General features: G+C 43.1%; 1 protein-coding gene across 1 annotated transcript; it reads right to left on the minus strand.

The window, feature by feature from the left end:
- Positions 1-287: 287 nt before the first annotated feature.
- On the minus strand, positions 288-24,581 carry LOC117545730 (genetic suppressor element 1-like; the record flags this gene model as incomplete). The annotated part of the gene is given in 15 exon segments (XM_034215660.1): positions 288-1,942; positions 2,071-2,174; positions 2,560-2,856; positions 3,012-3,392; positions 3,551-3,664; positions 4,435-4,714; positions 4,807-4,919; positions 5,034-5,644; positions 5,730-6,039; positions 13,596-13,867; positions 19,194-19,352; positions 19,829-20,032; positions 20,149-20,303; positions 22,609-22,808; positions 24,402-24,581. Coding segments are annotated over 15 exon segments (3,516 nt in total). The 3' UTR covers positions 288-1,804.
- Positions 24,582-26,137: the final 1,556 nt, after the last annotated feature.

Consider the following 26,137-nt stretch of genomic DNA (forward strand, 5'->3'; position numbering starts at 1 on the left):
TGCAATGTTGTAGATTAATAAAGTAGTATAACATGGGAAACCTAAGTTACGGTAAAAGTATAACATTATAGATTAGAGTTTAATTGATCATTCTTTTCAGTGGTGGAAAATGTGTTTCTTAGGAAATGTAGTAGAAATGTAAGGTAACTTAAAAATGGAATAGCTCAAGATGAAAATACCTCAAAATTGTAATTATGTAACTGTACTTTCGAGCAATGCTTTTATACTTGTTTTGCATAGGAACTGAACACTTCATCTCCCCAGAGAAATGACAATGACTTATAAAATACATTTTACAAATATTTTATTGTAAATTTCCATCAGAATGTACAGCAATTTATGTTAATAAATAATTCATCACAATTATACAGCCCAAATAATACATTACATAACTGATTGAAACAAATATGCAGGATTTCACAGCAGGTGACGCAGGCGGGTCAGGAGATTTTTGGGAGATTGCTACTATAGCTTGTGCTTGTAGGAATGGGCTCCTGGGATTCCAATTTTCAGATAGGAAGGAAAGGGGCATCTTGTTTTACCTGGCTTGAACAAAAATAAATCTCATAGAAAAAGAAAAGTAAATGTTATGCTTTTTGTTACAAACAGACGGTTATCAGTTTTAACATTACTGAAATGGAACTCAATCATTTGGCATTTAAGTAATTAAACAGTTTTTCAGATAAGGGAAACAATTCAAAAGTTGGACAGTATGTTTATAAATACAGTATTTTCTCTCAGTGCCAATTATTATGAACATTTGTAGAATATTGCAAAAGACCTTTGATAATATCAACTCTTCAAGTTTAATTGACATCTCTAACCGTGTGGTGGGACAGACTCTTGGTTGAACCAGACTCTTGGTGTGAATAAAACTCACATTTGCCACGTTGTCGTCCAACGCCCAGTGCATGAAGGCTAACCCTCAAACCTTTTGACATCACATACCATTTTTCAAATACAACTGCTATAGCATCCTTCATTTCTAAACATTTTTTTATTCTGACCAGCAGCACTTTAAACAAAACATATGGCTTCCCACAAGAAATGGTTAAAACAGTAAAACATACGAAAATTCTTCCTCTACCACAAGTGACATTACCAATGGAAAATTTATTAAAACCTCAAAAAACTTCAATGATACCATTTTCCATTATATAGATTCTATCTTTTAGCAGTTTTCTATCCTCTGCAGAAGCTTTACCAGCACACATCCGTTAGATACGGTGCTAATAGAGGCTAAAATATTTTACCACACAGGACGATCAAGTATTTCCTCCAATTTCACTTCAAGTGCATCCTATCAAGTTTAAGGCCTGAGGTGTGCTTTGATTCCTTCACCAAGTGACCGCTGCACGCTTACTCTCTTATCATTGCTGTCCAGAGAGGCTACAGATTTGTGACGAGTGATACATCTCATTAGTGTAAATCAATACATTTGATGCAAAAATTGATGTGAGCTAAATGGTGGAGAGTCCTTAAAGCTAAATCTGGGACTAGTGGGAGTGGTTAGCGTTACTCTGGCGAAGATGCTGTTTCACCTACACAGTGTTGTTACAATCCATAGGCAGAATGAGGGAGAGCGAGAACGCCCACACCATATGGCCACCATGATTTACGGTTACCGTGGCAACATGGCAGGTAATCAGTTCAATAATATAACTGATTGGCCAGCAGGGGTAACAAGACAAGGATTGTCTCTTTCAAGTGCTTCAAGTGCAGAGAGTGTTCTGGCTCTAGTCTTGTTCCTGTTACTGTTCCTTTGCTGTCAGAGGTGTGTCTGTCAGGGAGTGTGTGTCAGAGGTCACCTCTGCGTGTGCCCGTTCACTTGCCCCCTGCCCCAGTGAATGTTAGGTAGCGTCAAACACCGCCTGAAGTGCTCCAGCTGGGCCTGCAGTCTCTCCCTCTCCTCTCGCACTTTCTGCCTCTGACTCACCAGCTCCTGACAAAGGAAGAACGGATACAATTATCAAAAACCAAACATGTTCTGCACTGAGCAGCATCACTTAAAAACAGTATGCACATTATAAAAAATAATGCACATAAATCTGCATGTGTACGGAAACTTACCCCCATATTGAGAGAGAGCTGCTCTGCAGTTCTGGTCAGATTGTAATTCTGTGCTTCAAGTCTCTTACACTGACTGTGAAGAATCTGCCTCTCTATGCTCCATTCTGTACAGAGAGAAACACACAAATTAGGGAAAATTGCATCCATTCTAATACCTTTCTCACACAATGGTCTAACAATATATTGGAGTCCAACCCAAGAAGTGGACCGTAGGATAAATCGGGGCTACTAACAAAAAACATTTGGCCCCTACAAAAACATACTTTTTTTATTGCGGCATCTAAACTTCGGCATGTTTTTTTAAATATACTGTACTAAAAGCAGTTCAAATGCAAGGCTTATCTGATAACATCCAATAATAATCATTGATAATGCTTCAAAACAGGAAATATGTTTAAGAGACTTTTTGTGTAATTAAGATGCTTCTGAGTGTAGAATGAGACAAAATGTTGGGTAACATTAAAAAAAACTGACTGGAAATTGACTCACCATCCGTATACTCCTGGTAGGCCTCAAACACGGCTTCGATACCCTGCCACTTCCTGGGCGCTTCTTCCATCTCCTCTTCCTCCTCTTCCTCCTCCTGACCAGACTCTTCCTCACCCTCATCAGACAGGTTTTCCCGCGGCACTGGAAGTTCTCCGCTGGCTACAAGGGAATGGACATGATGGCCGTTGACATGTGAATGCTGAGGGGCGAGGTGAGATGAACTTTTCAGCTGAGAGATGCTGTGAGGCAACAAGCGGTCCGTCTTCATGCCAGCTTCAGGGACACAATTTGAGACTCCTTAGAAGAAATAAGAGAGAGAAGAGTGTGGTTATAAAATATGCATTTCTACTGCTGGTGTGTTACATGTGAACACCACTAGGTGGCAGAACATTGTCATTTTTAAATTCACAATCGAGCATGATGGTAATGCACCTCTGGAGTAAGTGGCTAACCTTTGTTCTGCAGTGTGTTGTGTGTGGACTGCAGCACAGCCTGGTGGAAGTGCTGAGCGAAGCCCTCTGGTGTGAACCTCTCCCAGGGCCTACTCCGTCCATTCGGCCCAGGATTTGGCTCCTTTTTCTGAGGAGAAGCCACAACGCCATTCTGGAGGCCCTGGAGGTTCCTGTTTGGCTGAGTCTCCATAAATTCACGTTTTACATGATGGGGGGCCAAGGCTGGAGGGATGCGGGCCACGTGGGAGTCCGAAGAGGGTTTGAATGTGTCGTTATGGGGGGGATGTTTGGGTTTGTGTAAATAGGGAGGGGAAGGGCTGGGAGAGTCTGGGTAATGATGTCCATTTGATTGGCTAGGCAGGGGGGCTGATGAGGAGTCACCTAAAAACAAATGTTACACTTTCCTTAGAAAAAGTATAAAGTGTTAAACATAAACGTGCATATAATTGTGTGTGCGTGTGTGTGTGTGTGTGTGTGTGTGTGTGTGTGTGTGTGTGTGTGTGTGTGTGTGTGTGTGTGTTTGCTTATGTGTCTCTCACCATTGGAGGGAGCAGGGGGACTGATACACGGAGGTAAAGGATTATATCTGAGCGTGTCTAATGTCACAGTCTTCTTCTGAATGGCATTCAGCAGCTCCTCTGTCCTCTCCTTATCTGCAGAGAAAAGACAGAATGAGAACACCTGTCATTCATATTTTAAAATATGGCTTAAAATATTGACTGGCACAAGGAAACTGATGGTTGTAGCTCAGCAAATGGGTCACTCAAGGTAAGGTCCAACACCATCACAGACTGACTTTGGCCACCACACACATTATATAAAAGCTCATCCTTTTCAATAAAAAAAAGAGTTAAAAATATAAATTATATCAGGGTATTTTGGCAGAGGAGCAGATGTAGCAATGTTGACAGATAAGACATTGGTAACAGGAAATTAAATCAAAGATTGACAGGAAATGCAAATGAGCTGCTAAATATGCACCAGTAATGAACAGTGATTATAAAAAAACTGAGTTTGCCCTGCAAAACAGTATTTTAAAACATTGACTTGATTTCTGTATTGTGATTTCTTTAAAGCGATTTCCATGCTGTTTCAATAACTGGGTAAAACAAAATATATAAAACTAGTTGAACGTAGTGTTTGCTGCAAGGAAATCGTGACATGACGTATGATACAATAATTATATCTGGTACTAATATTGTATGCATTTGACATTAAATCTTTCAAAATATTTAAATTTGCTCAATTCCCTAATTTGCTAAATATAACATCCTCTCAAGATGCTTCCTAACGGTTTCTTCTTCTCACCCCTCCAAAATCCTCAGTAAACTGTGAGTCTTATTTTCCACGGGGAACCTCCAGATCAACTGTGAAGAAAGCAAAGTAGCACGTAGGCTGTGTGTGATGCTGAACAGGTGTTTACCTCTCCTCTGCTGTGGGCTGACATGGGAAAGGTTGAACATATGGAGGAAGTCTTTTTTCTCATGCAGTTCGGGGGTGTTGTCCATCTGCTCGGCAGAATACGGTGTGGTTAGGGAAGGTGTAGGTGTTGAAGGTGAAGTGGCCTTCCTCTTGCCCCGCACGGTCGGCGGAGAGAGGCTGCGCTCCCTCATCATCCTCCTTCTCTTCCTCCTCTTCCGTGCCAGAATCTCATCGCGATTGGCCAGTGTGGTCAGACCGCATACACGTAGAAAATCCACTTTCTTTGGAGAGAGACATTTGGGCAGGTGAATATCGCTCTAACAAACATTTTAAAACCATCAATGTATATAAGAAGCATATGATATTCTTGCACCTCAGAGGATGCATCCAGTTTGAGTGGGGGCTGTTTTGTCACTCTCCTCAGATGGGCTTTCACCTCCTCCTCGTCACTCTCATCATATGATTCGTCCTGGTCATAGTAAAAACCTGGTGAAGGAACAGCAAGAGACAAATTAAGGAGAGAAGGATGTCATCTCTTCTGCCTACTACCCCCTCTGCTGTAATTCCCCTCTCTTTCCACCTCTTCATAGCTGTGCTCACCTCCTTCTCTGGCCTCCTTCCTCCTCTTCTCCTCCATGTCCAGTTTGCTAAGCAGCCGGCGGTGCTGCTGCAGAACCTCGTCATACACCAGCATGCTGTCAGGCGGCTGACTCTGTCGCTCCCTCACCGGAGACGGAGACGAGGCCTGACTCCGACCCACCAGGTCGGGGCAGGTACCCTGAACTGTGGGAGGGGCACAGGCTCTCTGGTGGAGGTTACTCATGTGATGCCGCTGATAGAGGCTCTGGATGGCTCTGTCTTGCTCTGCCTTGTTCCAGGAACCTGCTTCTTGTAAACTGGCTCCCCTTAATGAGGTGTACCTCTCTGTGCCCTCCCCTCTCCTCCTGCCTCCCTCCTCCAGCTTCTCCCCCCAGCTCAGAGGTGGCCTGTCGACTCTCGTCAGTCCTGGAGGCGGCCTACTGGGCGGTGTAGCAGGGTTGAGTTTTCTGCGGGAGTCTGCGGGGGTGTCGACAAGGGAAGCTGGGTTCCACAGTGTAGTCGGAGGGGCAGGGGCATGATGGTGACCTTTGGGGGAGATGAGGGGAGGAGGAGCGCCGAGGCAGGGAGGTGCGTCTTTGTTGCCTGAATGGTTGTGATGGACTGAATTGGTTCTGTTAAGGAAAATAAAAACAAAGTTAACGTCTCACCACACTGAGTGACATTGCAGACATAAATAATCATTTTCTGTGTTTTCACCTGTGACTGTCTCTCCTCAGCTCCACCCCTTTCCCGGGGGACCTGAGGCCCTGCTCCAGCGGACCCTCCCTCTCCTGCCCTTGCCCTCGTTGCCTTGATAACCATGCCGCCTCGCTGGCCCTCTGAGTCATCATGGCAGCTGCAAGAGCTCCATGGATCCCCCCGGAGCCAGCATGATGCTTCCCCAGGTGAGAAGGCACCAAGCTGGGCACAGGGTGTGGGATGGAGCCTCTGGAGGAGTGAAGACCAGGCTGCAGGGACAGATGTTTGGGTGATGGGAAACCTGGGTGCTCTGAATCCTTGTTTTTATCTGGAGAAACAGTTCAGAAGCCATAAATTAGTTGTGTATGTATGTAGACATGTATGACATTTCTTCACACATATTTCAGCATCTTAAAGTGTGAACAAGATGATGGGTCAGACATTTTAATACATATCCTTTAAATATCTATTCGGAATCTTAAGTGACACACGCCAGTTTGGACAGTACCGTATACTTTTAGAAGATTTGAAATTATACCTGCCCTAAGGATGGCAAGAAATATGAATGAAAGTGTTGTTGTGCAGCTAAGCTCCACAATTTTCTTTTTTTTTTACAATAGTCTGAAGGTCAAACTAGGACAGTAAAAGCACCTAAACGCAAAATGCACATTATAAAAAATGTGTGATTCATAATTACTCTACACACTGAGGACAAGTGACAACCAATCACAGCCGGAATAGCCTACATCTTTCCTGTCTCTCATAGAGAATATGGATGCCATCGTTTTTTAGGTGATCAAATAACAGTCAACAAAGTAAACGGCTGCGCAAATACGGCAGCACGCTCTGCACGCTGGCACTGAACTTCTCAGGCTGCAGCACTACACCAACGGCTCTGCTGCAGAGAGTTCATGAAGTGGAGGAGCTTTTCAAACTATAAAGAAGCTGTGAACAGCAGACACTATAAGAATCGCCCACATTCACTCATTAATCTGCTTTGACTATTCTGGCTGGAGAGTGTTAATTGACAGAATTTACAAAACCTTCAAATAAGCCAGAACCGCGGTGCACGCATGCATGTGTCATAGGTGCGCTCCAGTACTTATACAAATAGCATTACACCCCTGAAGGGCATCCCGAGGCCTCACAGTAGCATGATGAAAAGGTTATGATTCATCTATTAAAACCTTATAACCTTTTGGTTCCTTAATGTTGCCTCTCCTTGAGCCAGAATACCATCAGGAGTTTATTCAACTATTGGGGCCCCGGACCAGAAGAGGCCCCCAAAGAAGGTCGATTACATTGGTTGACAATGACATGTCGGGAATCCACCAAAAGCTTCATAATTTCAGCTTCATCATTTCAGTTTCGTAATTTCAGTTCCAGGGGGGTGGGGGTGGGTGGATGTGTTGGGGTGTAGGTCTCTTCTGCCTGGGCCCCCCAGAGTGTCTGGAAACCCCCTTTGTGTGTGTGTGTGTTAGGGATGGGAATTTGAAAGCAAATGTATATTCGAATATTCGACCCCCCAAAAAACGGTTAACCGGTTAACCGAAATGTACATATCCTATAAAAAAAAATTGGGTAAAATGTTTTTTTCAAAACTTATCTCAACCAATGACAGCTCTGCATGCATCCTCTGGAATCTGGATATTATTTTAGAAACTGCTTTCATCGCATCGCGATGTTTACAGTGAGAACAGCTGTGAGGTCCGTGCAGAAAGCAGAGCAGTGTACAATATATATCACTCAGTATAACAGGCCTACATTACTCTCTTTATTTGCTGTAGTTTAGTAGATATCTACAAACAAAGAGTCGATATTTTTCTAAGACCATTTAGTGCTTCACATAATAAAATACACAACGGCTTTAGGAGCTGTAAGTGTGTAAGGTGTGTGTGTGTGTGTGTGTGTGTGTGTGTGTGTGTGTGGTGTGTGTATGTGTGTGTGTGTGTGTGGTGTGTGCGTGTGTGTCTGTGTGTGTGTGTAGGTGTGTGTTGTACAGTGCGTAGATGCGGCGGACAGACGGGTCTCAGTTGGGTTGGTGTCCTCTGCTTACTTTTAATACTTGTAAATACAACTTTTGGTCCGTAATTTCAATTCCCCATTTCAGCGACCAGAGAGAGGGGGGGATATATCCAGTCTCTGATTGTGTTACGTTATTATGAGAGTGCTCTCATACTTTAAATTGTATATATTTATATAAATATATTTGTGTGTGTGTGTGTCCGCATCTGTAGCCTGTTATTGTCTCATTATACCGCACTCTCAATGAATTCAAAGTAAATATGTGGGGGAACAATGTTCAGCTGATCTAACAGAGATTATAAAATACAGCACTATGACAAAACACTCGACAGCTGATGCAGCTGTTGCCACGTAATAATGAACGAACGTCGCTTTAATAAGACCGCTCAGAGGAGAGGAGTTCTAATTTCTTTAAACGTCTGGCTGCTTCCCCTCCTCTCTCCTCGGTTCCCCTCCTCGGTCCTCCGCTCGCATCTACTGTGGGCGGGACTAATTCTCGAGGAGGGGAGTCGAGGAGGGGAAATTTAAGAATTGAGAAGCCTCTTCTATAGAGAACTGCAGTGACGCGTCGTAAAACCCGGAAGTAAGTTAGCATTTTTAGCACTTCCGGTTCCTTCGTCAAAAAGCAATGCATTTTCTCCATAGGGTTTTGGAAAATAGCTCGAAATAAGGTCTGTGGTTGACACAAATTTAAGAGATAAATCACGTTTTGTTCTACGACATTAAATACATCAGCAGTGACCCCACTGGTGATTTTTGAAGAGTTTACGTGTCTGAAAAACGATGGTTGTTACCGAGTGGCTGAATAGGACTACAGAAATTGTCGAGGCCGTTGTACGTCATTACGCCTAACACGTAAACACTCCCGCTAAATTTGTTTCCCCGGTGTTCTGCTTGAAAGCAAGTACCTGCCTATCTTTAATTACCAGTGTTTTCCAATTTTACTCGGCAGTTCGTTTCGTTAGCTAAAGCTAGTGCTACTAGTTAGCTACGCAATGGTTTGTTGCTTTGCTCCGGGTTGCAGCCATAGGTCTTTGCATGAAACGTGCTCGTTCTATCGTTTCCCGGCCAATGTTTTCCAAAGGAGAGTCTGGATTCGTGCAATGAGGTAAGCTGACGTTACATTTTTGTCCATGTCACGGTGAAATGTAAATGATGGGTGACTGTATCGCCGTTTTAGAGATGGCGCTGCTGAAAAGACCGCAACATAAGTAAAGATAATGAATACATCCTATTAAAACCTGTGTGGCTTATATGATAAGTCTAATTAGTACAAGCAGCATCACGTTTCACCATGTAACTAAAGATTGTAGTCAGGGAAATCAGTTTGACATATTGAACTAATAACAAATCACCTCTGGCTGGCAGAGAACTCTCTGCTCCATAGCTTCTCTTGGACGTAAAATCACATGTACATTTTACATTTATATTCAATTTAATATTCCATCCCTCACATACTTTTGTATATATAATAACTTATATTTTGTTACAGTTACAGTAATATCTTATCTTAATTCATTAAGAAATATAACTATTATAATTAGTGTAGCAGCTGACACCTATTTTCAATATGGATTAATCTATTATTTATTTAGTTCAATTTTCATCTATAAAAATGTCAAAATAGTGAAAATGTTCACGAGACAAAGTGCAAGGTTATATCTTTAGATGTTTTGTTTTAGCCTATGTACTGCAGTGTGAGAAAAAGTTTTTAGAGAGTAGGCCTACTTGTCCATGGACAAGTGAGTTTGGCAATTTACTTGTCCGAATACATTTTTCACTTGTCCAGAATGGACAAAAATTGGGGCCACTGGAATCTTCTTCTTCGCCATCGTATTTTACATTTTTCCACGTTTTTTACGACATAGGCAGTGGCGGCGCCAGAGTATTTTTGTTGGGTAATCTATGGTAGGGCTAACCCATACAGTGGTGGGGCTCAAGTCAGTATTTGCAATGTAATTACATACATGCTATATCGCCCCCCTTGACAGTGAAACTCCACGCGTGAGGTTTAGATTATTTCCCTGTCTCAATACAAATTGAACTGTATGAAATAATAAGGCACATTTGTCTTGTAGTAAATAAAAAGGGCGACCTGGAGCCAAATCCTGCAATTCCCCACAGGTGAAAGAGTTGACATGCTGAAAACCCAACACCTGCAGGGGGGTCTGGGGGATTCTCCCTTCTCTCTTGAGAAGACAAATAAATAAATCTATTACTACACGACATATTTAAAAAAAATGAATGCCATTTTAGTTTTTTGTTACTTTGTTCTGAAAGCTGAACCTGCTGCTCCTCACTGAAGAGGGAAGAGGCTGTGTGAATTACTTTACATTGTGGATAAGGGTGGATAGCCCCCATTGTTCTGTGTGTAAAAATGAAAGACAGCCCACACACCTATCAATCATCAAACCGTGGGGTCTTATTTCATTACGTGTTGATTTCGATCAACACGTAATGTTGTATCGATGTATATAGAGATGTATTTGTTCCTACTCGGAACCGAGTTTTGCTTCCCAACCCTGCCACTGTGCTACACTTCCCGTAGAAAGCGGCGAGATGCATTTGCTTAGGAATCGAAACTAACATTTCTAAACGAACAATGGCGGACACGGACAATTTGCGAATGAGTTCTGCCTTTTGTAAACTGAATTTGTCAATAAATCGGGGCGAAAAACGTCACTTGTCCGCCGGACAAGTCAATTGAAAGATCTACTTGTCCGATATTGTAAATAACACGTCCCGGACGGTGGGACGTGTACTTTTTTGCACATTAACTGTATGTCTTAATGCTCTGTGACGGTGTGACTTCCATGAAACTAATATTTTATATCTTCCCAACAGACGAGCTGACAGGAAACCAAACACTCTAACAACCACAAAATTGCAAAGGCGAGTAAATGTAAATTAAAAACGATACACATTTTAAATGTCTTCTTCTTTCTTCAGGCATGAAAATCACTCACCTTTCGGCGAAATTCGCCGTTTTGAATCCAAAATAGGTCGTTTGTGTGATTCATGTAGATCTGCAATAAAAATATTTTTGGGGTATGGGGGGGTCTGGGACCCGGAGTAATCTGCGGCCGCGAGCTGTTATTTTATGTGCCATCATGACACGCATGGTGTTCTTTTTTTATATATTATAATGCAGCGCGAGCTGTATGCTCGAGTCTTCCTGCCTGTCGGCTCTGCTGCTCCGCGATGATGGTCTAGCTTCAGCAGCCACATTACCTACGGGTGCGTTCGTTAATATTAACTGTGCGGTCCGTAGTCACTGTGGCACAGACTGGACCGCTGGTGAACAGCTGTTAGAACGGGCCGTTCAGGCATTCAGAGCGGAGCGCAGAGCGTGATGTGAACTGAAAAGTTTTTCTGTCACAATATTATCGTTGAGCTAGCTAGCATACATTGTCACTATCTGCTAACGTTAGCTTTAGCCTTCGTTTTCTAATAGTTTTCATAGGCTATAAACGGAGGTGGTATAAGTATAGATCTTGTACTTGAGTAAAAGTAGAAGCACTCAGATCTTGTACTAGAGTAAAAGTAGAAGTACTCAGATCTTGTACGATTAAAAGCAGAAATACTCAGATCTTGTACTTGAGTAAAAGTAGAAGTACTCAGATCTTGTACTTGATTAAAAGTAGAAGTACTCAGATCTTGTACTTGATTAAAAACAGAAATACTCAGATCTTGTACTTGATTAAAAGCAGAAATACTCAGATCTTGTACTTGAGTCAAAGTAGAAGTACTCAGGTCTTGTACTTGAGTAAAAGTAGAAGTACCAGAGTGTAGGAATACTCTGTTAGTAAAAGTACTGCATTCAAAATGTTCCTCAAGTAAAAGTAGAAAAGTATTCTCATCAAAATATAGTGAAAGTAGCGACAGTAAAAGTAGTCGTTGTGCAGATTGGTCAATTTCAGAATAATATATATGATATGTTTTATAATGATTGATCATGAAAGTGTTCTCAAAGCTGGTAAAAGTGCAGCTAGTTTGAATGACTTTGTATACTGCAGGGTAGCTTGTGGATTTATTCCAGGTGGAACTAAAGTCTGATTCAACACTTGATTAGATTTCACATCATTCATCCACATCTGTAAAGTAACTAAAGGTATTAATGCATGTAGTGTAGTCAAAGTACACCATTTACCTCTGAACTGTAGAGGAGAAGAAGAACAAAGTAGCAAAACATTGTAATACTTAAATAAAGTACAAGTATCTCAAAATTGTACCCAAGTATAGTACTTGAGTTTATGAATTTAGTTACTTTACACCAGATGCCATAAAGATAGAAAGACTAAGCCTTGCAAAGAGGCATGAAAATACATTTTCAAAATGCTCAACAGTGCTGCCAAAATTATAAACTGATTGCTACACAATTAAAATAAATGCTTTTATATATTTCTATTAGATGTGACTCTTTAGCGTTTCTGTTATTATTAACACTTCTGCTTTAGTTGTTTTGACTGCTAAAATCCTGTTATTCCTCATTTTAAAGCCGATATTCCGTGGGGTCGGGGGGGCTCGGGTCCTTGTCACCTTTTCCATACCTGATGAGTTTGCATCCCTGATAATACTTAGTAAGGAGGCCATAATATGTTTGACTCATGGCTGAAGTTAAGTTTCTCCAGCTCTCCCCAGGTTGGCAAAAAAAATGCATCTCAAAATGCATCAGATTGATGCTTTAAAATATGGAATATTCAAAATGTTCTTCCGGGGGAGCATGCCCCCGGACCCCAGAGGGATAATATTCTTCTCACCTTTTTCACCCCTGACCCGTTTTCATGCCTGTTTCTTGCAGTGAGGTGAAGCTGACCTTGCACTTGGTGCCAGTAAGGATGTTCCTCACGCAGGCTGAATGTTTCTCCCTCCTTACTGACACAGAAGCCCTTGATTTGCAATGCTTCACTAATTGTCATTTCCCTGGCTCCGTAGGGACACTTTACCTCCAGCACAGTGGCCATGTCTGTTGTGTAGGACTCTTCTTAGAGTGTAAATAATTACCGGACTATGACTGGTAAAAGTCATAACTAAATCTCTCAAGTCAAAATGTCTATGTACTTTGCCGCCACACACGGTTGCCAAGCAGCGCTTATTGTTGTTTAGGATGGCCACTCATGTGTCGCGAGTGTTGACAGGGGGCGGGGGAGCACGCTAATGAACTGTTAGCGCCGGAACCTCGCAACGGCTGCGGAGTGCATTTGCACCGCATTTGGGCCTAAGATGAGGTTTGAGTCTGCGTGATCTGCGTGTAGGGAGGGGCAGGAGCCATATCATTGGCTAGAACTAGCTAGATCTGATGGATTTGGACATAAACACGAGTGAAGTATAACCGGACGCGAGAGAGAGAGAGATCAGCACCTGCAGCTCTGCCCGCTGTGAGGGACCGGTGAGCGGAGCAAAACTATGGCACTGTCGTATATATATACATTGAATTATTCAATTTGATAATATGTAATCAACTTAGGCATCCCTCCCAAAAAAAAAAAATATATATATATTCATAACTCATATTCGAATACATGAATAATTTCGAATATTCGATTAATTGTGTGTGTGTGTGTGTGTGTGTGTGTGTGTGTGTGTGTGTGTGTGTGTGTGTGTGTGTGTGTGTGTGTGTGTGTGTGTGTGTGTGTGTGTGTGTGTGTGTGTGTGTGTGTGTGTGTGTGGTGTGTGTGTGTGTGTGGTGTGTGTGTGTGTGTGTGTGTGTGTGTGTGTGTGTGTGTGTGTGTGTGTGTGTGTGTGTGTGTGTGTGTTGTGTGTGTGTGTGTGTGTGTGTGTGTGTGTGTGTGTGCTGTGTGTGTGTGTGTGTGTGTGGTGTGTGTGTGTGTGTGTGTGTGTGTGTGTGTGTGTGTGTACCCAGTCTGTTTGGGGTCAGCCTCTCCCCTGGCCTGGCCCTCTCCTCCGGTGGGGCCCTGCGAGCCTGCAGCTCAGCCAGGTAGTGGCTCTCGGCTGCTCGGACCATCTGCTGCTGTCTCTCCCTCTGCCTCTCCTTCTGTCTGTCCAGCTCTCTCTCCCGCTCCTCCTCCCTCTCCCTCTCTCGTTCCATCCCGGCCTCGCGCTCCCTTTCTTTCTCTCGTTCACGCTCTTGCTCTCTCTCTCGCTGGCGGAGCTCATTCTCCATCTGTAGCCTGTGGGGGAGGTTGACAAGTAGGCACACACACACACACACACACACACACACACACACACACACACACACACACACACACACACACACACACACACACACACACAGGGGGAGAAGGTGAGAGATGCAACACCCAACATGAGGCAGATATTAACCACACACTGGTGAACCTCACACAAACATTTCTGCTCAAACATACACACACTCGCAGAAACACACACAAATATGCACACACGCTCTCCACTTGCCATGAGGAAAATAATCCATACACAGCATGACTGAGCAAGAGCAGATGAACACTTAATAGGTATCCACAGGAAAAGGGCACACACACACAAAACAGAACACATTCAGCAGAAATCAATCGCACACAAACAAACCTACAGGATACGCAGGAGCCTGTGAGACTGACCGTTGAGCGGGCCAGACCAAGCAAGGAGGCAGAGGCAGAACGTCCAAAAATACAACCCGACATGGGCATTTATTAAAATCATGTGCACAAAGTTCACAGCCTCAATCCTGCTGTTCTCCTTGCACATCCTGCAGCCACAAGGATCTCACACACACCCAGTTAACTTACAAGGAAACAGCACCTAAATACACACATACTAACAAGACACAGGTGAGGGGGGAGGAGACAACACAGGACACCAGGAGTGGAGTGCACCAGCTGGGCGTAACTCTACGTCCGACGTAGAATCGAAGGTTAAGACCAAACTAAAGTTATGACTAGTGCACCACTTAGACTTAAGCCCTGTATGCGTTGCGCCCGGGTGTAACTTTTACGCCTAGTATGGAGCAGGCGTAAATCGGAAAGACAGACTAGTATCCATAGTAACGTAAAACAGGCAAGAAGGATATTAACGATGGCAGGGCATCTTGTTTACATGTTTAACAATGAAAGGGCATTAAGAAGAGTCTCAATTTCTCCTTCTCCAGCTCAATTTTTTCGTGTTCCGCTCTCAATTTGACGGTCTCCACCTCCACACGAACGATTTCTTTCTCCGTCAGTTCCCGCTGTAGCTCTGACAAATCCCTCTTTCTCTTTCGGGGTGTGGCCATTTGGGATTCCCCTTGAGTCATCGCTGACGCTGTGGGTGTGGGAATTCCCTCTTCTCTGCGGTCCTCTGAGTCTGTAAAATGGCGTTGCTTGGCAACAATTACTGTTTCGCGTGTATTCACGTGGACGCGCATCTTAAGACCAGGCGCAGCTACGCCCGAGACTAGTCAGGCTTGGTGCACTCGGTGTAAATTCGAATCACTACGTCGGACGTCGCTATGCCCGACGTTAGAGTTAAGCCCTACTTTTTTACGCCCAGCTGGTGCACTCCACTCCAGGTGCACACAATCATCAGCCACAGACATCAACATATTATTTGCACCCTGATTACTCTCAACCGCTGTCATCCTTACACCAGCATAACTACTCTCGGCGCTCTCGCAAACTCCCCTATTTTTTCAGGCGGAGCCGAGGACCCGACCAGCACCTGCCAGACAACATTCCAATAAATACGGTTTAATCAGTTAAAAGATACTACCTCAATAATTAGTATAAATTATGTGCAAATATGTAATGTCAACTGTACTGTGCAATCACGCTAATAAAGTGCAATATTACCCGGCCCGAAGCCGTCAGTTCATAGTGACGAAGTTACCTTCGTCACAGAGCCATTACAGAAATATACGATAAATACCATCCATATCAACACAAACATTTCCCTTGTGCATCTTGCCACAGAGAAACAAAGTGTATTGTGTGACTGAAAAATTAGCTGTAAGAAGATGGAGAGAAAGAAAGAAATAAAGAAAGAGGGGGTGAAAGAGACTTCCGTGTGTGTTCATGAAGCTTTATCTAAGCTAGATCCTAAGAAACCGGCTGGCCCGGACAACGTAGAACCTTTCTTTTTAAAGATAGCTGAGATTTTATTGCTCTTCCTCTTACTACTCTTTTTAACCTCTCCCTCAGCACAAATGCAATTCCAAAAGTATGGAAGTCAGCGTATGTCTTGCCTTTACTAAAAGGAGGGGAGGCAACTATTTTAAATAACTATAGGCCAATCTCTAAATTGTCAGTTCTAGCGAAGGTTCTTGAACGCTTAGTGAGTGAACAGGTAAAGGAGTTTTTATGTAACAATGACATCCTGTCTAAACATCAGTCAGGCTTCAGAAAGCAACACAACACCATCACTGCCACAATGAAAGTGGTGAATGACATTACGAGTATTTTAGACAATAACCAGAGTTGTGCAGCTCTATTTATTGACCTTTCCAAAGCGTTTGATACCGTCGATCATCGCATCTTAAAGCAGAGGCTACTCAGTATCGGCATATCCAGCCATGCAGTGGGTTGGTTTGTGAACTACCTCTCTGAAAGGTCCCAATGTGTTCACTTTGATGGGCTGTCTTCTGAGTGGTTAAACATTGCTAATGGTGTTCCTCAAGGTTCTGTTTTAGGTCCACTTTTATTCTCCATATATATCAACAGTTTAGGTGAAAATGTGGATGAAGCTACTTTACATTTTTTTATGCTGATGATACCGTGATGTATTGTGCAGGTCCCTCCATTAAGGAGGCTGGTGTTAAATTGCAGGCTGTTTTTAACATTATTCAGACTCAGCTTGCTGAACTTAAGCTTATTTTAAATGTTGATAAAACCAAGGTAATGCTATTTTCAAAAGCTAAAAAGACACCAGAGCCTGTTTTAGATATTGTTACTATGCAAGGACAAGTACTTGAAGTGGTTACCAGTTATAAATACCTAGGTATCTGGCTTGATGATTGTCTCACTTTTAAACTTCATGTCAATAACCTGCTTAAAAAGCTGAGGGTTAGACTAGGTTTCTTTTTCAGAAACAAGTCTTGTTTCTCGCTTGAGGCCAGGAAAAGGCTAGTCACTGTGACCTTTTTACCTGTGCTGGACTATGGTGATTTGTTGTATATGAATGCACCTGCCTATTGCCTGAACAAGTTAGATGCCGCCTATCACAGCGCACTGAGATTTGTCACAAATTGTAAAGCACTTACTCATCACTGTACCCTGTATGCCAAGGCAGGTCTGCCATCACTTACTGTAAAGAGGCTCAGTCATTGGTACACGTTTATTTATAAAGCTTTGTTGGGTAAACTCCCGTATTATATCTGCTCTCTGATAACACAGAGAGTTGCAAGCAGCTATTGTCTGAGATAGCATGATGTAGTATTGTTAGATGTGCCAAGAGCAAGGACTGTCTTAGGTAAGACAGCTTTTATGTGCGCAGCTCCACTTGCTTGGAACAATCTTCAGCAAGAATTGAAACTGAGCAATCTCATTCCTCTGCATGTTTTTAAAGCTAGGCTAAATGAAATGCTTGTTGATACTATGGGCACTTGTAAATGTCTAACTATGTAAATGTATCCTGTAAATATAATGTATGATGTTAGGGCTGTGCAATTAATCGTATTTTAATCGCGATTACGATTATGGCTTGCGACGATTATGAAAACAGCATAATTGACAAAATACGATTATTTAGCTGGGTGCGCTTTCGCCCCTCCCTAAAAGCCCACTCGGCCACGTGGGAGTGACATGTGTTGTGAGTGTTCAGCGCGAGCGAAGATGTCAGAACAAGAGCAGCAACTCGTTAAAAAGAAGGGTCAAACTATTTCCACTATTTGCAAGTACTTTGGCTTTCAGTTGTCTGACGTGGAGCAAAATAAAGTACAGTGCAGGATTTGTTACCAAGTTGTGTTGGCACCACACGCTAACACAACCAATCTCTTTAATCATCTGAAATACAACCACAAAGTGCAATACGACCGGGCAGTAATACAACAAAAAGCAGATGCCCGCTCGACTTCATCCACCACATCATCACAGTCATCGTTTCAGGACGCATTGTACAGAGCAACGGCCTACGCGACGAGCTCGCAGAGACATTACAGATGCCATTACATTTCACATCGCTAAAGATATGTGCCCAGTTAGCACTGTTAGCAACCAGGGCTTTAAGCAACTTGTCAACACGTTGGACAAGCGTTACGCGATGCCGTCTCGGTATTATTTCAGCAGGTCTGCGCTGCCTGCACTATATGACAAATGCCGTCGGGAAGTTGAGAGAGATGTGGCTTCAGCTGACTACTTTGCTACCACAACAGACCTATGGTCTAGCCCAGGGGTGCCCAACCAGTCGATCGCGAGATGTGTCTAAAAATAGAACAACAATATTCTGTTTTATGTCCTGTAACATAATCTTCCTGTGCCAGAATAATGCACTTGAATGCATCAAAGCTTTGTGATTGGCCGGCGTCACCCCATGTGTCGGGGCGTGGCTGAGGGTCTTCAGTACAGGTGGCAATATCGTCACCTGCCTGCGCTCATCTCTGAAACCAGACCATGTAAACAGGCTGGTGTTTCTTGCAAAAAATCTTTAAGAGATGACATGAGCAGTCCTACCAGCATTTGCCATGGTGGCCTAAACATTTTTATTTGGTCTTAAATTGTAGTTCAACATTTATTTCCTGTTACTTCTGGACCATGACGGTTGGCCAGCCTTCAACGTTTAACTGAGTGGAATATGTTGAATATGTTTTACCAAAATGTTGGCTATATGTTAAGGAGTTTTCAGTAGGTTGTGACAGTGCACTGCATCATATTTGATTTAATTTATTTTGGTCTAATTTATTTTTATTTATCATATTAATAATATATGTTTAGTATGGTTTTGGAAGTGTGCTCCAACATATTTGTTGATCTTGTTTATTGGTAAAATATTATTTGTTTTAAAGTTCAATAAATGGTCAATGAATAATCGTCAAAATAATCGTGATATCAATTATTGACCCAAATAATCGTGATTATGATTTTTGCCATAATCGCACAGCCCTATATGATGTCCTTTATTGTTTTATGTTTCATGTGGAACCTATATGCTGCAGGTCTCCCTTGAAAAAGAGATCTATGATCTCAATGGGACCAATCTGGTTAAATAAAGGTTTGAAATGAAAAATGGTGTGTGTGTGTGTGTGTGTGTGTGTGTGTGTGTGTGTGTGTGTGTGTGTGTGTGTGTGTGTGTGTGTGTGTGTGTGTGTGTGTGTGTGTGTGTGTGTGTGTGTGTGTGTGTGTGTGTGTGTGTGTGTGTGTGTGTGTGTGTGTGTGTGTGTGTGTGTGTGTGTGTGTGTGTGTGTGTGTGTGTGTGTGTGTGTGTGTGTGTGGAGGAGGCACAGTGGGGTGTGTGCTAAAAATATCACACACTCAGCAACCTGTGCCTACCCTGCAGAGAGAGATTACAATGCCCTGCAGAGGGGAGAGAGTGTGTGTGTATATATATATGTTTGCGTGTATGTGTTACCTTTCTGCCAGCGCTGCTGTATGGTTCATTTCTCCGGGGTAGCGGCCTCCGGGTAGGTGCATGTGGAGGGCAGAGGGGTGAAGATGAGAGAAGGCGCCCCCTCCAGGCACAGAGTAGAACTGTGAGCGCAGAGCAGAAAGACACATGGACTCGTCCATCCTGTGAAAGACAGGCAGGCAGATAGACAGGAGCAACGCAGTCAGACAATAGGTATTGTAAGGTTATCAGCAGAAATATGAAGAAAAAAAATTGCAGGTGATTTAGAAAATAAAAAAGGGACTAGCACGATGGACCATTTTGTTATTGGTTTGTTGTCTAGGATACTTGCAGAAAGTAGCAACAGCATGAATTGTTGAATTGGTTTGAACCTGCTTTTCTAATTCAGAAAATGTGCACACAGTGAGCACAGACTGAACTATAATACACCTAATGTTTTGTCTCATGTGTTATTATCATTCAATTGTTCTATTTAATAAATGGCAAAAAAATGCAAAAAACAACAATACATCAGCATTGTACATCAGCCATTGGTCACACTGCTCACTAAATATTGGAATCGTCATTGTATTCCGTACGTGTAAATCCATAATGGGCAACCTCTATTAAGGGTTAGTAGTACAAGGTGGTGTTGTTACCTTTGTAAGGACAACTGGTGGTGCAGGTAGGCAGGATGATAGTAAGCAGCAGCGGCTGCAGCGTGTGCAGCATGGGCAGGGTCCAAACTCATGGGAAGGGAGGCCATTCGAAGGTCATCTGAGGTGGCGAAGGGCCGGAGCGCTCTCAGGTACTCCTCTGGGATGCCAACCGAGGGCACACCAGGGTGCATCTGCCCAGGCAAACTGCAGAACAAGTGCACATCGTATTTATTTGGAACACTTCATAATGGGTTCTGTATTAAGATTTGTAAGAGTGATATTAAACTTCTTTACTTTTATAAACTAACATATGCTCTTACCTAAGGCTCTGTATCCTAGGGTCCTGCATTACAGAGCTGGGGGTTAGACCAAAGTGATGAGCCAGGTGGTGAGGTGAATGGGTGGGCGGAGTCCTCTTACCCTGCTGTGGATGGGTGTTCTCCACCCACTCCCTACTGAGAACACTCGGATCCACCTGAAAGACATTGAGAGAGCACATATAACTGTGAATATCCATTGGGTTTGAGTGTGTGCTAGATTGAATCTGAGCATGAAAAAAATGAAAGGGAACTGAGACTGGGTAACCCTCCCCCTCGGAGATGCACCCAGAGGCTCAGCAGAGTGGAAAAGTGGGTCTGATATGTCATAGCAGGTCAAGATTAAAGTGGAAAGATGATCCTAATTTATGGCCAACAGCTCTCTCCTTCATTGCTCTCTCTCTCTAAGAGCTTCCCACTCAAAGGATTTGGTCACCACAAAGTCCTCGATTTCTTATAGTACTCTACCTTCAAACCAACACTGCAAAAGCAGTCATAGGAAAGCCCAAATTACCTAAAGATATTTTTCAAACTTGTATATCAAATTAAAACACAAAGAGGCACTGTTGGTAACGATGCATACCATGTGACTGTTCAGGGGCTGGCTCTGTCCCACTTTGCTTAATATGTCAAGTGTCATTACTCTACTCTCTCCCCAAATAGAGACTAAACTACAGCAATGCAGCTCTCGCTTTAGTTTGGCCATTTAGCAGGCTAACATTTACTAAGCAGCACTTCACACAAAGACCAGCTGAAGCTGATAGTATTTTACAAACTAAAGTTTACTACAAAGACAAATGATGACCGAATGAGGGCACCAGATGAAAAGTCAGTGGACCACTCGGTTGACATGATTCATCCTCTGGACAACATGGATGTCTTTGCAAATGTGACTAAAATTCATAGTACTTGTAGTTGTTGACAAAGTTTAGAAGGCTGTTTGTGAAGCTACACATGGGTTGTTAACAAAGCTATATTTTTAACATGTTCAAATAGCAGCTTTATTACACCCGTTTGAATTACAAAGCACTTTGACAACTTTTTTTTTGAATATACTGACAATGCCATTTATAGAGCCAAACTGCTAGCATTGCTCAACAAATCTAATCTTCAGGGAAAAGGATGAAGCTGAAGAAAAAAATTGCTACAAAAAGAGTATATTAATAAAAACATACAGTTCCATACATTTCCACTATATTGTGTCAACTCTTGTTGCTACAGCAACAAACAGCAATACAGGTCAGACAGACCATGGATGAACTGCAAACAAATTACCTCTGCCAGCACCAGCTGATCTGCTACAAGTATTGCACAACACTTGCAGTGAAAAGTCTGTGCTTTGAATATGTTTGAATAGTTTTGAATGTGCCACATTAATGGAAAGCAGATTCAAACCAGTGATAGACTGTCTCTCTCTCACTATATCATTCTGCAATCTGCACTGGCTGAAAATGAGAAGGGGAGGCGACACAAGGAGGGTCTGGAGAACAGCCATCACATTCCTTGACCTCTGCCCCCGCAGACAGCCAAAGACCTTCACACATGCAGCGATAAACACACGCTGTCTGTTTCTTTAGCTTAAATCGTGCTGTTACAGGACAAGCTGCATACAGTAAGGACAAACACTGAATCAACGCAGAGCTTCAGAGTTCTCTCTGCCTGCTCGTTCTTACCCTCCCTCCCCTCATTTCTTAACATCCTATTCTCTATTTCCCTGCCTCCCTCCTTCTTTCTCGCTGGATGTCTGAATGGGAGCCCCAGGCAGGCAGAGCCACAGAGTGGTCTTTGTGAAGGGGGAGAAAGGCAGCTCTGATCCAGGGGGAAGTGGCTACTGTGGGGGCTCACCCCTGCATTGTGTGAGGGGCCTGGTTCCTCGCCCCACCTTAAATGTGCTCACACACCCACAAGCAAACATCCATAGATGCACACACACACACACACACTGGTCCCTCTTCACTTCGTAAGCCTTTTGTGGTGAAGGGTCAAGTACACACACATACACACAATCACAAACACACACACACACACACACACTGCAGGAAGCTGAACACAATAGGTGCCAGTCTCTGAAGCCTCCAGTGTTTCTTTACAAACCCCTCATGTGTTGCAGAAAAAGACATGGACTGATTAGTGAGAGGAAGAGGGGGTGAGGCAGAGGGGTGAAAGCATGAAAATGAAAGAATGAGACAAGACAGAGAGAGTGTGAGTCGGGGGATAGAAAAAAAGAAACGGAGGGATGGCTGGTTTTGACAGTTTGATGTTGACAAGAACTGGGACTATTTCTTTAATGGAGGGAGCAGCAGCAGGAAAGATGAAGGAGATAGAAAGAGACAAACGACTCATCTTAGAGAGAGAGAAAGAGAAAGGGAGGGAGATGTGAGAAAGTGAAACCAGAAGGAAACATAGAGTAGAGATACACAGACTGAGAGCAGCAGTCACTGATTGATAAATAACGTCTCTTACCTGTCGTCCGTCGGCCCTCCACAGGCCGTTGCTGGTCTTGGTGGGGGCAATGGTGACTACTGGAGGGGTGCCGGGGACACTGTGACCCCTGGTCTGGCCAAGGAGGGGCCCTAATGAGCCCCGCTTAGGGGTGGAGACTGGCGAGCTGTGGCTGGTGGCCGGAGAAGAGACTGGAGACGACTCACCGCTGATGGCAGAACCTGAGGCGGGGAGAGAAGGGTTTAATAACAGCTGGAGAGGCAGGAATAAACTGAAGCTATCAGACGGTGATCAGATTAAAACGATTTCAGGATCAAACGATCCCACCGTGAAATAATGCAGATGTTGCAGGGTAAGAAAACACTTTTTTGTCAGTGTGCTGGTCTGTGACAAGGTAAACAGTAATTCAATTATTTTTGATGAAAAGCTTCCTGGCAAAACGTGACAGAAATAAAAGAGAGTGTACAAAAAGGTACAGAAGGTATGTGTGTGTGTGCCCTAGCATTACTATACTTGTGTAAATCTGTTTACACAGTCACGTGTGGGGACTCGCCTCCCTTATGGGGACAAAATGGAGGTCCCCATGAAGGGAATCATTAATTTTAGGGTGAAGACTTGGTTAGGGTTAGGCATGTGTTGGTTATGGTTAAGGTTAGGATAAGTCTCCAGGAAATGCATGTAAGTCAATGTAATGTCCCCTGAAGTGATGTATATATGGTATGTGTGTGTGTGGGGGGGGTGTGTGTGTGCATTCTGTTTAAAATGCTGATAAACCTAATAGAGAGAGTACGAAAGAAGGATGTCACAAATAAAGGTGTTACAAAGAGGCTGGGGTGGTAAGCGGGGCGAAAGGGGGGAAGTGTTAAATGTGATAAAGAGAGAGTATGAGTGTGTGTTGTCTTTAATATTCACGCTACTCTTTTACTGTAACACTCAATAACAAGTAGAAACACAAACACAAACCCATTCTGAGAAAGAGCAAATAATGAGGTGGAGAGTTGGAAGGTGGGGACGAATTAGATAATGTAGAGAACGAGCTATAGGGAAAGAACGAGAAAGAGATTATGATGTAGAGTGGGGTGGGGAGAGAGAGAGAGAGCTTGTTATAATTGGCTGTAATTAGATTCTCATTATTAGGAGATGAATGGAAACGGATGAAGGAAGAGACAGAGAGGGAGAGGTCAGGATAGGTCAGATCTTATTCAACACCTTCATTAGGACACCAATGAGCTGAGTGAGGACACACACACACACACACACACACACACACACACACACACACACGGTCACACAAGAGCTACCAAGCAGTAAAATGCTTCACATTAATCAACAAATCACAACCTTGGTCTGTGAAATGATCTACTTACATAATAATTGGCAATGTGTTTAAATACTGTGTTCAAATCTATGCTGTTAATACTCATAATTATAATTATTTTTGCTTTTTGTTAGAGTTACATTTGAAGCTATGGCCAAGAGATGCTTAGCTTAGCTTAGTTTAGCTTGGCATGGCATGAAAGGGTAACCGTTAGCCATGTTACATGTTCTTGTTTGTTCAATCTGTTACAAACCATAGGAAAAAATGCCTGCGTGAGCATTAAGTTCCTCAGCTCAGTTTCTGTGTGTGTGTGTGTGTGTGTGTGTGTGTGTGTGTGTGTGTGTGTGTGTGTGTGTGTGTGTGTGTGTGTGTGTGTGTGTGTGTGTGTGTGTGTGTGTGTGTGTGTGTGTGTGTGTGTGTGTGTGTGTGTGTGTGTGTGTGTGTGTGTGTGTGTGTGTGTGTGTGTGTGTGTGTGTGTGTGAAGATCACTGCTCACCTCTGGGATCTTCGGCCTGTTTGGCCAGTTTACGCAGGGCAGCGGCGAATCCGGAGTTTGCAGACTGAGCAACTGCGTTCCCATTGGTTAGTGGGCTGAGGGGACTGACAGTGGCCGTGGTGCGAGTTGCCGTGGAGATCATTCCTAATGATTGTGATTTATTGGACTCATGGTTCATACCTGAGAAGGAGGGGAGCAGAAGGAAATATGTGAGGAGCTTTGATATGTGTACAAATGTCACCCTGAAGTATAATGCTTGATATCTTTCAGTAAAGCACAGAAAATCCAGGTAGAAAGTCAGTTTTGTCAACTGATTATCACCTCTAAACAAAAGTAAAAACAAAGCTATGAATTATTTTGTTATAACATTCATCAGTTTTTGAACACTGTTGGTATCTTATTTATCTTGAATAAATGAAACCCGTACACAAGTGCTCAAAGAGAATGGACAAGTGTGTGTGTACATGTGTGTGTGTTTCTGCCTTTGTGTCTGGACATCATAGTGAGCACATACGCGTGGCGTGGGTCAGCTCCCCTACACACAGAGTGGAGGAACTAGAGCTGTGTCAAATAGAGCGGTGACCCTAATAGCAAATCACACACATGAGTGCGCACATGTCCATTTCCTCAAGGGAGCCAGCCAACACATCTTAAGAACCTCGGCAGTGTCTACACACAAACATAATTTAGTATCAATGCCGTTTTTACACCCAGATGCAAGTATGTGGTCACACAAATGAATACACACTGTCCCACACACGCAGATAACTAGCAATCTCATTGATCTGCTTAATAGTACACACACTTAGAGCAAACGTGGTTAGTGTAACCTTTGTCTTCACCCGTACCCTCTTACTGACCCAGTAATGTTAATTACAGCTGGAATTAGCCAGCAGCCCCCCTGCCTGCTACAGCAATGACCTCATTACCACCACAACACAAACACACACACAACCACCTTTTAAACACACACACACACACACACACACACACACACACACACATGATGCCACAGGAAGAGAAAACAAACAGCCTAAGCAGTAAACATGCTCATGAAAAATGCATACGTGCACATTGAACGGGCATTATTGAATGTTCTGCTCATCACACGGGTGATTTGAAGGGTGTGGAGAAAAAAGGGCGGTCTGCTCTCAGAGTTTGTGAATTGAAAGTATCATGAATCTCATATTTTCACGGATGCCAGATTTCTACCTACTACCTGCCAGCTTTCACACATGTGAGCAAAAACAGGCAAAGGAAGCTGCAGAGCGATACACAGAGTGAGAAGAAGATATACTAAGGGAAGAGTGAACAGAAGCCAAATCTTAAACTAAGTAAACATAAAGTAGAGAGTGACAGATGTTGCAGTATGACATTATGTAAACGAACAGAGAAACGTTTCTGTACATTCTTGAAAATAAATATAAAAAACAGTTAGAGTTAAATCTTTGTTGATAAAGCTTTGTGGTCCTGCGAGTTTCCTCTGTTATCAGCTGCCACAAAGCAACAGACAGATAACACAACCTGTCAGACTGCATCTAATGCTCTGAATGACACATCCAATGGGCGTAATGTATATTAACATGCCTGCAGCTTCTGACATGTATGGTGTGTTTTTACATCAGAAAACAACTAGAGTACACCAGATCTTCTTTAATGTTCACTGTACTTTCTTTACCTTTTTGTTTCAAGCCTTATCCTCATTTATTTTATTTAATGTATTCACCATTTACCTT

This window comes from Gymnodraco acuticeps, unplaced genomic scaffold (genome assembly GCF_902827175.1).
Source record: "Gymnodraco acuticeps unplaced genomic scaffold, fGymAcu1.1, whole genome shotgun sequence".
NCBI classification, from domain to species: Eukaryota; Metazoa; Chordata; class Actinopteri; order Perciformes; family Bathydraconidae; genus Gymnodraco; species Gymnodraco acuticeps.